Genomic DNA, 12,631 nt, shown 5'->3' with positions numbered 1-12,631 from the left:
AACACGTGCGTATGGAGATGTGGAAACACATCCAACCTGGCTGTTTGTTTCCATGTGGACCAGGAAGTGCATGATGAATCTAGATCCACCTAGATCTAGATGGCAGGGCCCAGAGAGTAGGGAAATCCATCACCTGATGGTCCACTCTGCACTTACTCACCTTGGACCCTTTACACACACATACTTGGGTATTTTACACTTTGAAACTCTGGTAAATGAATACCATAATCATTGTCAGTTTTGGGAGTCCTTTTAAGAGAAATAACAAAGTGAATGCTGACTCTGAGTCAGATTGACTTGATCTAATTTAAAATCCAGAATTCCAGGGATAGCTCGGTAAAATATCACATAATAAACCTATGTAGGAATGTGTTACTGTCATCACTTTAACATTACTTATAATAATGGAGGAACGGAAAATGTGGGGGAGAAGTGGCCACAGAGAAGCAGACTTGGCTTTCTAAATAACACTGGAAACTGCTTATTTATTAATAATTATCAGCCTGAGAAAAACTGATTTATGTAGCATTTTTGGGGGAGCACAACTTGAAAACATAATTCAACCTGTTTCACCACTGAGGTCAGCATTGTTGTGTATATAATTTACAACCAGCACATACTCCAACCTGAAACAATTTGGTTTGTCTATACAATCTCATAATTTGAAGACATCAATTTCCTATTGTTCTCAACCTAATGATTTAGAGTTTTGAACTCTAGTTTCTGAGAATCCATTTGATTTTTTATACAAGCTAGACAACAGCTATTCATGGTATAGTATAGGAGCTATAAAATAAGCTTACTCTAATATAACAATTTATTCAGTACTACTTTGTGAAGACAGAAATTATACACACAATTTTAAAAGCTATTTTCTAATGAGAATTTTAAAAAAGAAAACAATATACATTATTAAGCATATAATAAAAACTATATATAAGAATTTGGGCAAAATTATTGGTCAGGTCTGTCCTTTCTTTGACCAAAAAAAAAAAAAAAAAAGAAAGAAACCAAAGACCTTATAAGATAATTGTTCAATATTACATTCCTAGGAAGAAGGAATATTTAAAAAACCCAGCTTTCTAAACTACTTAGTAGAGCAGAATAAATGCATTGAAATACAATTTCAAAATCTCAAGAGACTTCCAACCTATTCTTGTGAAACCCAAATCTCTTATTTATATTGAGTTCCTCTGCCAATTGTTTCTTTATCTTATCTATCTAGCATCAAATTTTGTTTTTCAAGAATTTGGTTTTTATTTATTTATCTTTGGCTGTGTTGGGTCTTCATTGCTGCGTGGGCTTTTCTTTAGTCGAGGCAAGTGAGGGCTACTCTTTAGTTGCAATGCATGGGCTTCTCACTGTGGTGACCTCTCTTATGCAGGAGCAGGGGCCCTGGGGCACACGGGCTTCAGTAGTTGTGGCCAGTGGCTCAGTAGTTGAGGCTCCCAGGCTCTAGAGCATGGGCTCAATAGTTGCGGCATGTCATGTGGGATCTTCCCACATCAGGGATCGAACCTGTGTCTCCTGCATTGGCAGGTGGATTCTTTACCACTGCGCCAGCAGGGAAGACCTTGAAATTTTAGTTTTGAATGGATAACACATGGGTACAGTAAAAAACTGAAAAGCCATACAAGAGGGATCAGTGAAAGGAAATTCTTTCTCACATCCTTGTGGCCCACGAGGTCCCCTCCTCAAAGTGAGCTACTGCTGCTGTCTCTTGAGATTTTCTTCCCAAAGATGCTTTAGGTAGGCGTGGGTGAGAGCGCATGCGTTTTGATTTTTTTTACACAGAATGATGTTAGCATGTTATACACACTTTTCTGTATCTTGCTTTTTTCCTACTTAACAGAGTCATCTTTTTCTACTCCAAGAACATCTCAGAAAACGTTTCACATCATTATATGTCGGGCAGCCTCATTCTTGCAGAGTCTGCAGAGTGTTCCATTCATGGAGGCAGTGTTATTTCCAATTCGGCCTGTGCCCATTTCCACCAGTGCAGATCCTCACCGCCTTCCAAAGCTTGCTAAAAACAAATGCAATAACTGATGGTTTTGCGAGTACCCTTTCAAAGTAATTTTTCACACGTATTATCTCATGTGAACCTCACATCACTTTGAGTCTAGTGAGTAACTCTATGGCAGCTCAGGCGGTCACACATTCTTTCTTGCTAATAATTTTAACTTCAGCAACGTCCTACATTTACAAAGGCAGTTCTGGATAACTGCTCTAATTTGTTTGTTTCTTTGGTGTCATTTTTATTTTCCTATGTGATATACTGTCTCCTTCATGAGTCATGTGCACATTTTTCATAAGTGTTTGAAAGTGCTGCAGACAGCTGCTGCAGTGCAGCAGATTCAATAAATCTCTGCAAAATATTTTTATATCCCACCTTTTCCTAAAAGTGGCATGAAACATCACGTTGTTGTTGTTGTTTAGTCGCTAAATCGTGTCTGACTCTTTGTGACCCCATAGACTGTAGCCCACTAGGCTCCTCTGTCCATGGGATTTCCCAGGCAAGAATACTGGAGTGGGTTGCCATTTCCTTCTCCAGGCGATCTTCCTGACCCAGGGATCAAATCCAGGTCTCCCACACTGCAGGCAGATGCTTTACCGTCTGAGCCACCAGGGAAGCCCTAACCTCAGGGAACTGGTACAGAAAGCACTGAGAGCTGACCATCGGTGGGGACCAACGGCGGAGCGGTCAGGCAGCAGTGAGTCAGCGGCAGGTGGTCGTCAACCACGGGATGCTGGATACGACCCATGATACAGGGATGTGTGCTCATCTGCCACCTTTATGCCCAGACCTGCACCAAATACATTTTCTCATCAAATACAACTGAAGTCATATAAAAATCTACAATGATCTGGTGGGCATTTCAGATTCAGCTTGATACAAGTATTAATAAAATCTCTTCCTATAAACTTGTCATATGTACAAAACAGGGAAACAAGCTCATCCCTGCTCTTTGGAGTAGATGGACTAGGTGTACTGGGAGGGCATATGCCAAGGGAAGGTAATCATTCTTTTTAAGCAATGTGCTCAAAGCTATAGATTTCATAGACAATTGTGGCAGACATGAGAGTTACATTATGATCACCATCACACAGAAATGTGATGATAATAAGAACTATAATAGCAATAGCTAATACTTAGCATAATCTAAATGCTTTATACAAACACAACTAATATTTCTTACAAAAATCCTTCAAAAATAACTATACTGCATGTTACTACACTAACATATAGTATATGTATATTGTATAATATATAACATTGGATACTATTAAACTATTACTAGCCGTATTTGACATATGAGAAAACTGAGTCACAGACAGAATAATTATCTTGTCTGGGCTGAGTGAAGAGCTTGAACTGGAACCTAGGTAACTTACTCTTTATATATATATATACATATATATATATATATATACACACACACATATATATATACGTTTATTTATCTACTCGTTGTGCTGGGTCTTAATTGTGGCATGTGGGATCTAGTTCCCTGACCAGGGATCAAACCCGGGCCCCCTGCATTGGGAGTGTGGAATCTTAACCACTGGACCACCAGGGAAGTCCCTAGATAACCTGTTCTTAATGATTATACTCTTCTGCCTCTTGTATGCATAATGGACCAGGGCTGACAAATGGATTACACAAGTCGTCATTCACCTTATAGTCTCAGTGAGCGGCACTCCAGGAGTTGTACTGAGCACATGAGGCTGGATGAAACATCTCCACAGGGGAGAGAAGGAATGGACTCCGTCTGGCAGCGGTTCCTGAAGGCCCCAACGGGCCCTTGAGTTTCTTGAGAAAAGCGTCTCCAAACTGGTGTTCCCTAGAACCCAGTTTCATAAGATGGACACACCACCAAAAAAAGTTTCAACTCAAGTCTATTTGGAAAGAGGTGAGTTAAACAAATTTAAATCGCTATTTTACTGGAAGACCCCTGAGAGCCAGAATGTGTTAGCGTTCATTGTGAATCTCCTTGGGGAGGATATGGTTGTAATGTTTTCTAAACATATTTGACCATTTATATCATCCTGAAGTAGTGTTTGGAGGAATATTTTATACTCTGAGAAATGCCTGACATTTAACTGGATCCAGCTGTGAGAATACAGCCTCTGTTACAAGAGGCTACTGAAGCTCTGCTGCAGAAGTTTCCTATAGATGCTTGTGGATGGAGGCTGATATACAAAGATGGAGGAAGGGAAAACAGCCTATAGGCAGGCTCCTTCTGAGGTGTCTGTTCACCGGCATCTACAACCTGCTGAGCTCCTCACCTGTGCAAGCCTTGGATTCTAGAATCCACTTGCACAGTTCTTCCTCAAAAGACACCCAGTTTCCCAGCCCACCCTTCTCCTTAAGTAAAACCTGAAATCGCTTTTAATTGTGTCCCCACTCCTCCAGCTCATTGCCAGTTAGTTAATTGCGGTTAAGCTAGCTTCTGAAATCTGGTTTGACCTGACTTGTGATAGCCTCAAGAGTTGAAAAATTCAGCTAACTTGACCTTAACCTACTTTGCTGTCTGCTTCTCTAAGAGCCTGCAATATGCCGCCTGATCAATGGTGGTCCAGCTATTGCTTTAGTGGCATACCACTAAATACCACAGCATAAACTGGATTCCTTCACACCAAAGGGTGCCTTCTCCTCAGTATAGTCTCTCCAGATTCCTCAGGCTTAAGGCCAAGTCCTGAAGAAGCCCTGGATTGGCAAGTCTCAAAAGTGTTGTTCAGTCGCTAAGTCATGTCTGACTCTTTGTGACCCCCATGGACTGCAGCATGCCATGCTTCCCTGTCCTTCACCATTTCTTGGAGTTTGCTCAAACTCATGTCCATTGAGTCAGTGATGCTATCTAACCATCTCATCCTCTGTCATCCCCTTCTCCTTTTGACTTCAATCTTTCCCAGCTTCAGGGTCTTTTCCAATGAGTCGGCTATTCATGTCAGGTGGCCAAAGTATTGGAGCTTCAGCTTCAGCATCAGTCCTTCCAATAAGTTAACTAAGTAGGGTGTATACTGTCACCCTGCTTATTTAACTTATCTAAATAATATAGTGAATTTAAATTGTTCTGAATCTACCATCATAAAGTCTCCCATTCTTGAGCCAGTTTTAAAACCAAATAGCCAATCTGTCCTCTCAACTAGAAATGATTTTTTGTTTGGCTAGATTAGTATTCTAGGTCCTGGCTTCAAACCAAGCTGACCTCTAGTGTGGGAGAAGGAAGGAAGGAAGTAGTCTTCATCTCACTATTAGTCTCTTGACATTCTATCAATGGGGAAACCATATATAGGTGACTTGAAATAATCAAGTTACTCTGGAGAGTGCTGATGTAATTTTTATTTTTATGATGACAATGTCTGGACTTAAGTCAACTAGGATCCCACAGACTATTAGATTCGGTATTTTTGATGACTAAGGGAGGAGAGGGGGAAATACTATAGTTTTGGCTGATTGAAGGGGAGAGAATTTTGGTGCATTTTAGAGGAAAAATAATCATTAAAATAATTTAAAGTTATTAATCCACTAAGAATCAGAGCACAGTCCAAAGCCTGTCATTGAATTAATAATAGTTGGTGATTTCTTTCAGACATAGCTTTTGTGAGGTCATTTTTTGAGGCTAGTGGTGAAAAGCTTCATAGCCACAGATCAACATTTGGCAATAAATTAGTTCAGCTTGTTTCCACACGGTCCAAAAAAATCTTCATTTGTTCCATCATGAAAAACAAACTTTCATTTGCCTGAAGCAGGGAAAAATAAATGATTTTCTTTTACACATTTTGACAATTTGATTTTTAGCATGCTTATATGTTAATCTTGCATAAAATGCCACTAACTACTCTTTCCCCTGTTTGGTCTCAGTCCCTGTAAAGAAAAACAATGAGTTTTTGGCTTTTAACAGAAAGAGCCAAGTTTTCTCAAGGCAACAGCAATATAGGTCCCAAGAAAATACATGTGACTTAACACACTACTGAGGATGGTTGGGGAAGAGTCCTTCCCTAAGCCTGAAAAAGGTTATAACATCTCAAGTCATGATAATCATATGGTATTGCTGTTGGGAGGCACGGATATGGAATCGGTGACTGTGCCCTTTCTTATTCCTGTAATGTTAATCAAGAATTGATCACTTTTAACTACAGTATGATACAAATATGATAACAGATAAATCCCTGCTCAAAAAGCATTCAGGTAAAAGGCAAAAAAACTCAGAGTTGTGGGAAATGTTACCTGGATTACTAAAGTACGCTAAAATATCCTAATCAAGGTTTTCTTTCATGGAGAAACAGCACAGAGTGGTGGGTGGTGGTATTAATAGCTATGATAATAATAGCGGCCATTATTGAGGACTTATTACATGACAGACCCTCTTCCAAGAGTCTTACATAGACAAGTTTTATATACTTGTTTAATCCTATGACATAGGTAATATTATCTTCATTTTAAGGATGAGGAAATTTGGGGCTTAAAGGGATTAAGTAATTTAGCAAAAGTCATGTAACTCTTTGAATGGGAAATGGCAACCCACTCCAGTATTCTTGCCTGGGAAATCCCATGGACAGAGGAGCCTGGGGTTGCAAAAGAGATGGACACGACTTAGCAACTAAACAACAACAACAAAGCACATCTGTAAATGAATGTTCCTACATTTAAATGAGACGATTCATGCAAAACACTTATAGTACCTGAAAGAAATAGATATTTAATAAATCTTGGCTATTTTTAAAGTAAGAAAAATTAGCAGAGAATCAAAGAATTGATCGAGGGTTTTTTTTGTTGTTGTTGTTACATGTGTATGTGAGTGTATTTCCTATGTTTTTAGTATTATCTCTTAGGAATGAAGTTAATCATAGAAATAATAATTTTATTATTAATAACAGGGCTTTCCATGTCTCAAAGTGCTTGTATCAATTATCCAATTTGACCCCTAAAATAGTTTTCTATATTTGTCAGCAAACTGGCTTAGAGAAGTTAAGTAATATGTTGGCCACACAGTTGACAGCAGAAGTTGAATCCAGCTTTGAACCTTTGAGAGCGAGTTTATTTTATATCCTTTGATGTGGAACTAGTTTACTGCTTTTAGTAATGTTCAGTTGATCTTGGGTTTTCTAAGAATATAATCAAATCACTGGCACATATTGATATTTCTATTTCTTTCCTTCCTATAGCTATGACTTTCATTAATTTTTCTCCCAATCCTCATTGGCAGTGCTTGTAGCACAGTACTACATAGAAACTTAGCTTACCTTTTCATTCATTTGTCAACAGTGCTCATGTTATTCCGTTTGCCATCCTCCAAATGCTTAGAGGTGGTCCATGCCTGTCCTATTCAGCTGTCAGAACTAATTCAAATGGTATCTGTGCTACAGAAAATCCTCTCTAAGCTTTCTAACTAGAGTAATCTCTCTTTATTCTCAACCAGTGGTTCTCAACCGGAGGCAATTTTGCCTGCCCTCCGCCCTCCAAGGGAGATGTGACAATGTTTGAAGTTATTTTTGGTTGTCATAACTGGGGCAGAGTGTGCTACTGGCAGCGAATGGGTAAAGGCCAAAAGGGATGCTGCTAAACACACTACAATGCGCAGGACATCCCCCTATGATGAATTATCCAACCTAAAATGTTAGTAGTGCTGAGGCTGAGAAACTCTGTTCTAAACTAATGGTTCAGGCGTATAACGCATTATTTTCTGCTTTTAAAAATGTATTTCTGTATATATTTGATCATTGACCATATTACTTGAAGGCAGGGATTCTCTCTTAATCATCGTTTTATCACAAGGGTTCATAATAATTGGCAAGACTTCCTCTATATCCATCTGTATTATTTCATTAAATACCTTACATTTATTTAAACATTAATCAGTCATTAATTACAAAAGATGACATACGTAAGATTAAAGGACTTAAAGTTTCCATCAGACTTTTGATAAATGAGAAACATAATGTAGGACCTAATTGCTTTAATCTATAAAACTCAGGCATTGCTCATTCTTATTTCTGATTCCATACAACGTCCCCAAATGAGGCCATAACCATAGTACAAAAAAAGAGTATAGAAAAATAATGTATTTGAAAAGCCACAATTCACATATGAATGCATTTGGAAAAACATTTTAACCATGAAAATTTGACAGTGTTGACTAAAAAACTCTACCAGCAGAATCAAATCAAGGAGGAAAAAGAAAAAGTGAAAACTCCTTCAAGACACTAGGCTCAAGGGAAACATGATCAGGGAAACAAATGTTCAACATACCAACGCTGGTGTCACATTTAAACTCAAACAGTTTTTTTTTAATATGATCTCCTTGGAACTGAGTAGACATGGCTTTATTTAAAGTGCCTAAAGTCTCATACTCATTATCATATGTCGGCAGTAATTCAGACAGGATTTTGTCAAGGGAGAAAATATGAATTTTTATAATTCTTCTCACCAGTGATATTTCCAACAAGAGGTAGAAGATAGCAGAAACATTTTTTACAGCCAGTAAGGCTACTGTGATTTTTCATTAATAGCTGTATTTATAAATTAAAAAAAAATTTTTTTTTTTGGCTATACTGCACAGCTTGTGAGATCTTAAGTTTCCTGACCGGGGATTGAACCCGAATCCTCAGCAGTGTGTACGTGGAGTCCTCACCACTGGATTGCCAGGGAATTACCCCTAAATAAAATTTTGAAGATCAATATTCTATGTTACTTTTGGAAAAGGCTAACAAAAAATTAGGTAGTTAATTGGTACATCTAATTTTTGGATGTGGTTTTCATTTTCATGTAGTCCCTCCATGGAACAATCTATCAAATATGTCCTTTGAAGTGGAATACTCTATTAGGTAACACAGATGTTTTCTTGGATTTTATTACGTTCATAAAATTTTCATAACATTCACAATAGTAATAATACTGTACAATAATGATCTGCTGTGGTCAATAGCTTGGGCAGCGGCCACAATGAAGATGCACATATTTCATGTCAAAGAGCAGATGGCAACTCCGAGGCAGGATAATGTTCGCCTCTAGATGACACTATATCCATTTCAGTAATTTGTTCCTTGCTTTTAAAGCACATATTCTTAATGGATAGGATTAGTTATTTCCTCATCAAACAGAGCTTTAATTACCTGAATTAAATAATTACTTACCTAGTAAATCCGAGGCTCTCAAATTTTCTCTCAGAAACATAACAGAAATAATAGCACTACCTAGAAAGAAAATGGCCATTAGAGGTGTTTCCAAATAGAAAAACACGTATTATGCAACACCATTTGAAAGGAGTTAAGTAGTCTCAGGTCTGACTAGCTGTGTCCTGGTCAGAGACACCCGGTGACTGTGGCCGTGGAAACGGCCTCTTCCCCCTCATGGCTGAGGGTTCACGGAAATGGGCCTGCTTTATAATGAACCTACAGCAGTGACTGGGAGAGTGCATGGCCTACAGTGAGGGCTTAATAAAGGCTGACTGAATGACTAAATGCCTGAGTGAAAAGAAAAGAAAGAAAGAAAGAGGTAGGGAGGGAGTAAGGAAGGAAGGAGGAAGGTAGAAACAGAAGGGAAGGATGGAAAGGCAGAAAGAGACAGAAGGGAAGGAAAAATGGACAAAAAAAAAAGAAAAAAACCGTTAACTTTATATCTCAAACTGACACATACTTCCCCTCATCTCCTCCCATAATCCCGTCTTCCAACAATACCAGGACCCGAGGGCTCCTCCTGGTCTCCCCTCTCCTTCACACGACACATCCAACAGCCTACTGGGTCAGGATCTACGGTGGGATTTCACTGTCTCTCAAGCCCACCCCTGCATCTTCATTCCCTCTGTCACAACTCCGGCCAGCTTCACCTCACGGTGGTAACAGCTCCCCTCTGGAGCCTCCCATTTCACTACCCCTTCCCCACAGCACTAGAGGCATCTTTTTTTTTTTTTTTTTTTTTAGTTGGAGGCTAATTACTTCACAACATTTCAGTGGGTTTTGTCATACATTGATATGAATCAGCCATGGATTTACACGTATTCCCCATCCCGGTCCCCCCTCCCACCTCCCTCTCCACCCGATTCCTCTGGGTCTTCCCAGTGCACCAGGCCCGAGCACTTGTCTCATGCATCCCACCTGGGCTGGTGATCTGTTTCACCATAGATAGTATACATGCTGTTGTTTCGAAACATCCCACCCTCACCTTCTCCCACAGAGTTCAAAAGTCTGTTCTGTATTTCTGTGTCTCTTTTTCTGTTTTGCATATAGGGTTATCGTTACCATCTTTCTAAATTCCATATATATGTGTTAGTATGCTGTAATGTTCTTTATCTTTCTGGCTTACTTCACTCTGTATAATGGGCTCCAGTTTCATCCTTCTAAAAGGCAAATCAAATGTAAATCCACAGCTTAAAACCTCTTAATGGCTTCCTGTCACAAAGGACAAAGGCCAAACTACTAAGTATGATGTTCAAAGACAGGCACGATTTTACTCCTGACAGTTTCCTTGCTATGTTTGCTCTTGATCTCTTCTATATTCTGTGTCCACTCTTACTAAATTAATCATAATTCCCAGAACCACCACTGAGTTTCATGCTACAGGACTTTTCTACAAGTGGTTCCCTGTGCATCTCTGCCTCCATTTTTAACCCAACTCTGGGCTCAAGCAACACCTCTGGACTCTCCCAGACTGAGTTGACCACTCCACCCATGTGTGTCATTTCCCCTCATACAGGTTTCTCATTACATAAGACTTTTTTTTTTGCCTGTTTCCTGCAAAAGATATTTTGGCTCTTTTACTCTAAGATATGTCTTTTTAAAACACTATTTATTTGGCTGTGTGGGGCCTTAGTTGTGGCATGTGGGTTTAGTTGCCTTGCATTGTGTGCGATCTTAGTTCCCTGACCAGGGATTGAACTCACAACCCCTGCATTGGAAGGCAGATTCTTAACTACTGGAGCTCCAGGGAAGTCCTGAGATATGTCTTATTTTTTTCAAGATCTCTTGTATGTAGTTAGTGTGTGTGTGTTAGTTGCTCAGTCATGTCCAACTCATTGGGACCCCATGGGCTGTAGCCCACCAGGCTCCTCTAGCCATGGAATTCTCCAGGCACGAATACTGGAGTGGATAGCCATTCCCTTCTCCAGGGAATCTTCCTGACCCAGGGATCGAACCCAGGGCTCCTGAATTAAAGACGGATTCTTAACCATCTGAGCCACCAGGGAAGCCCAAGGAGTTAGTACCCAGCACATAAATAAAAGGGTTGCTGGGATCTCCTGCATTTGTTGACCCTTGTGATGTTTAGAACCCTCTTTCCCATTACTGATGCTAATGAATCCTCAACCTTACAACTGAACCATGACCTACTAAGATGTGTGGGGTAAATTGAATCTGAGTTGTTCCTCCTCTGGAATCATGAGAAAATGGGAACATCCAAATTTGCAATAATACAAACACAAAAAACAAAACCTCACAACATAACTTGCATTTAAAATTTTTAAAAAACCATTAGCTGAATTTTTTGTTTTTTAAAGCAAAAACACAGAAAGAAAAAAATACCATAAAATAATATTATCACCTAGGAAAAAACCATAGTTAATAAACTTGTGTGTTTACTTCCCTTTGTTGAAATCAAATCACAATGCAAAATTTCTTTTCTCAGTTACTGTATTAAAAACAATTTGCCATATCATTAAAAATTCTTCATAGGTATAATTTTAATGAGTCTGAATTATAATCCACCAAATCAGTTACACGTGAAAGTAACTCTGTCTGATGTTGCAGTTACCCTGGTGGCTCAGATGGTAAAGAATCTGCTTGCAATGCAGGAGACCTGGGTTCAATCCTTGGGTCAGGATGATCCTCTGGAGAAGTGAATGGCTACCCACTCCAGTATTCTTGCCTAGAGAATTTTATGGGCAAAGGAGCCTGGCAGGCTACAGTCCATGGGATCACAAAGAGTTGGATATGACTGACTGACTAACACACACACACACGCATATCTGGTATTCTGGCAACTGATTTAAAACAAAAGCACAAACCCACACCAGAAAGCTTCATTCAAGATAAGCTGGGATCTCCATATGCTTCCTCCATCTTTTCTCAACCTAGCCTCTCTCATTCAAGTGAGACATGTCCTTGCAGATCTTTCCCGGGCAGGTTATTTACAGAAACAGAGGTTTCACACAAAATAAACAGAGCATGGGAAATGTCCACCAAGTGTGAGTTTGATTGTGTGGCACGGCTGCTCCTCGGAAAAAAAGTTATGACCAACCTAGACAGCATATTAAAAAGCAGAGACATCACTTTGCGACAAAGGTCTGTATAGTCAAAGCTATGGTTTTTCCAGTAGTCATGTACAGATGTAAGAGTTGGACTATAAAGAAGGCTGAGTGCTGAAGAATCGATGCTTTCGATCTGTGGTGCTGGAGAAGACTCTTGAGAGATCCTTGGACAGCAAAGAGATCAAACCAGTCAATCCTAAAGGAAATTAGCCCTGAATATTCATTGGAACACCTGACGCTGAAGCTCCACCACTTTGGCCACATGATGCAAAGAGCCAAGTCACTGGAAAAGACCCTGATACTGGGAAAGATTGAGGGCAGGAGGAGAAGGGGGTAACAGGATGAAATGGTTGGATGGCATCACTGACTCAATGGACATGAGT

The 12,631-nt window shown here is 39.5% G+C and overlaps 1 protein-coding gene across 1 annotated transcript in view; it reads right to left on the bottom strand.

Annotated features, from left to right (window-relative positions):
- Positions 1 to 12,631, bottom strand: part of NIPAL2 (NIPA like domain containing 2) — a 77,338-nt gene that overhangs the window by 28,833 nt on the left and 35,874 nt on the right. The window contains exon 4 of the mRNA XM_043880119.1: positions 9,142 to 9,201. Within this exon, the coding sequence (XP_043736054.1) occupies positions 9,142 to 9,201 (60 nt within the window). The remainder of the gene's footprint in view (positions 1 to 9,141; positions 9,202 to 12,631) is intronic.

This window comes from Cervus elaphus, chromosome 21, assembly GCF_910594005.1.
Source record: "Cervus elaphus chromosome 21, mCerEla1.1, whole genome shotgun sequence".
NCBI lineage: Eukaryota > Metazoa > Chordata > Mammalia > Artiodactyla > Cervidae > Cervus > Cervus elaphus.
This window is presented reverse-complemented; position numbering and strand designations above follow the sequence as displayed.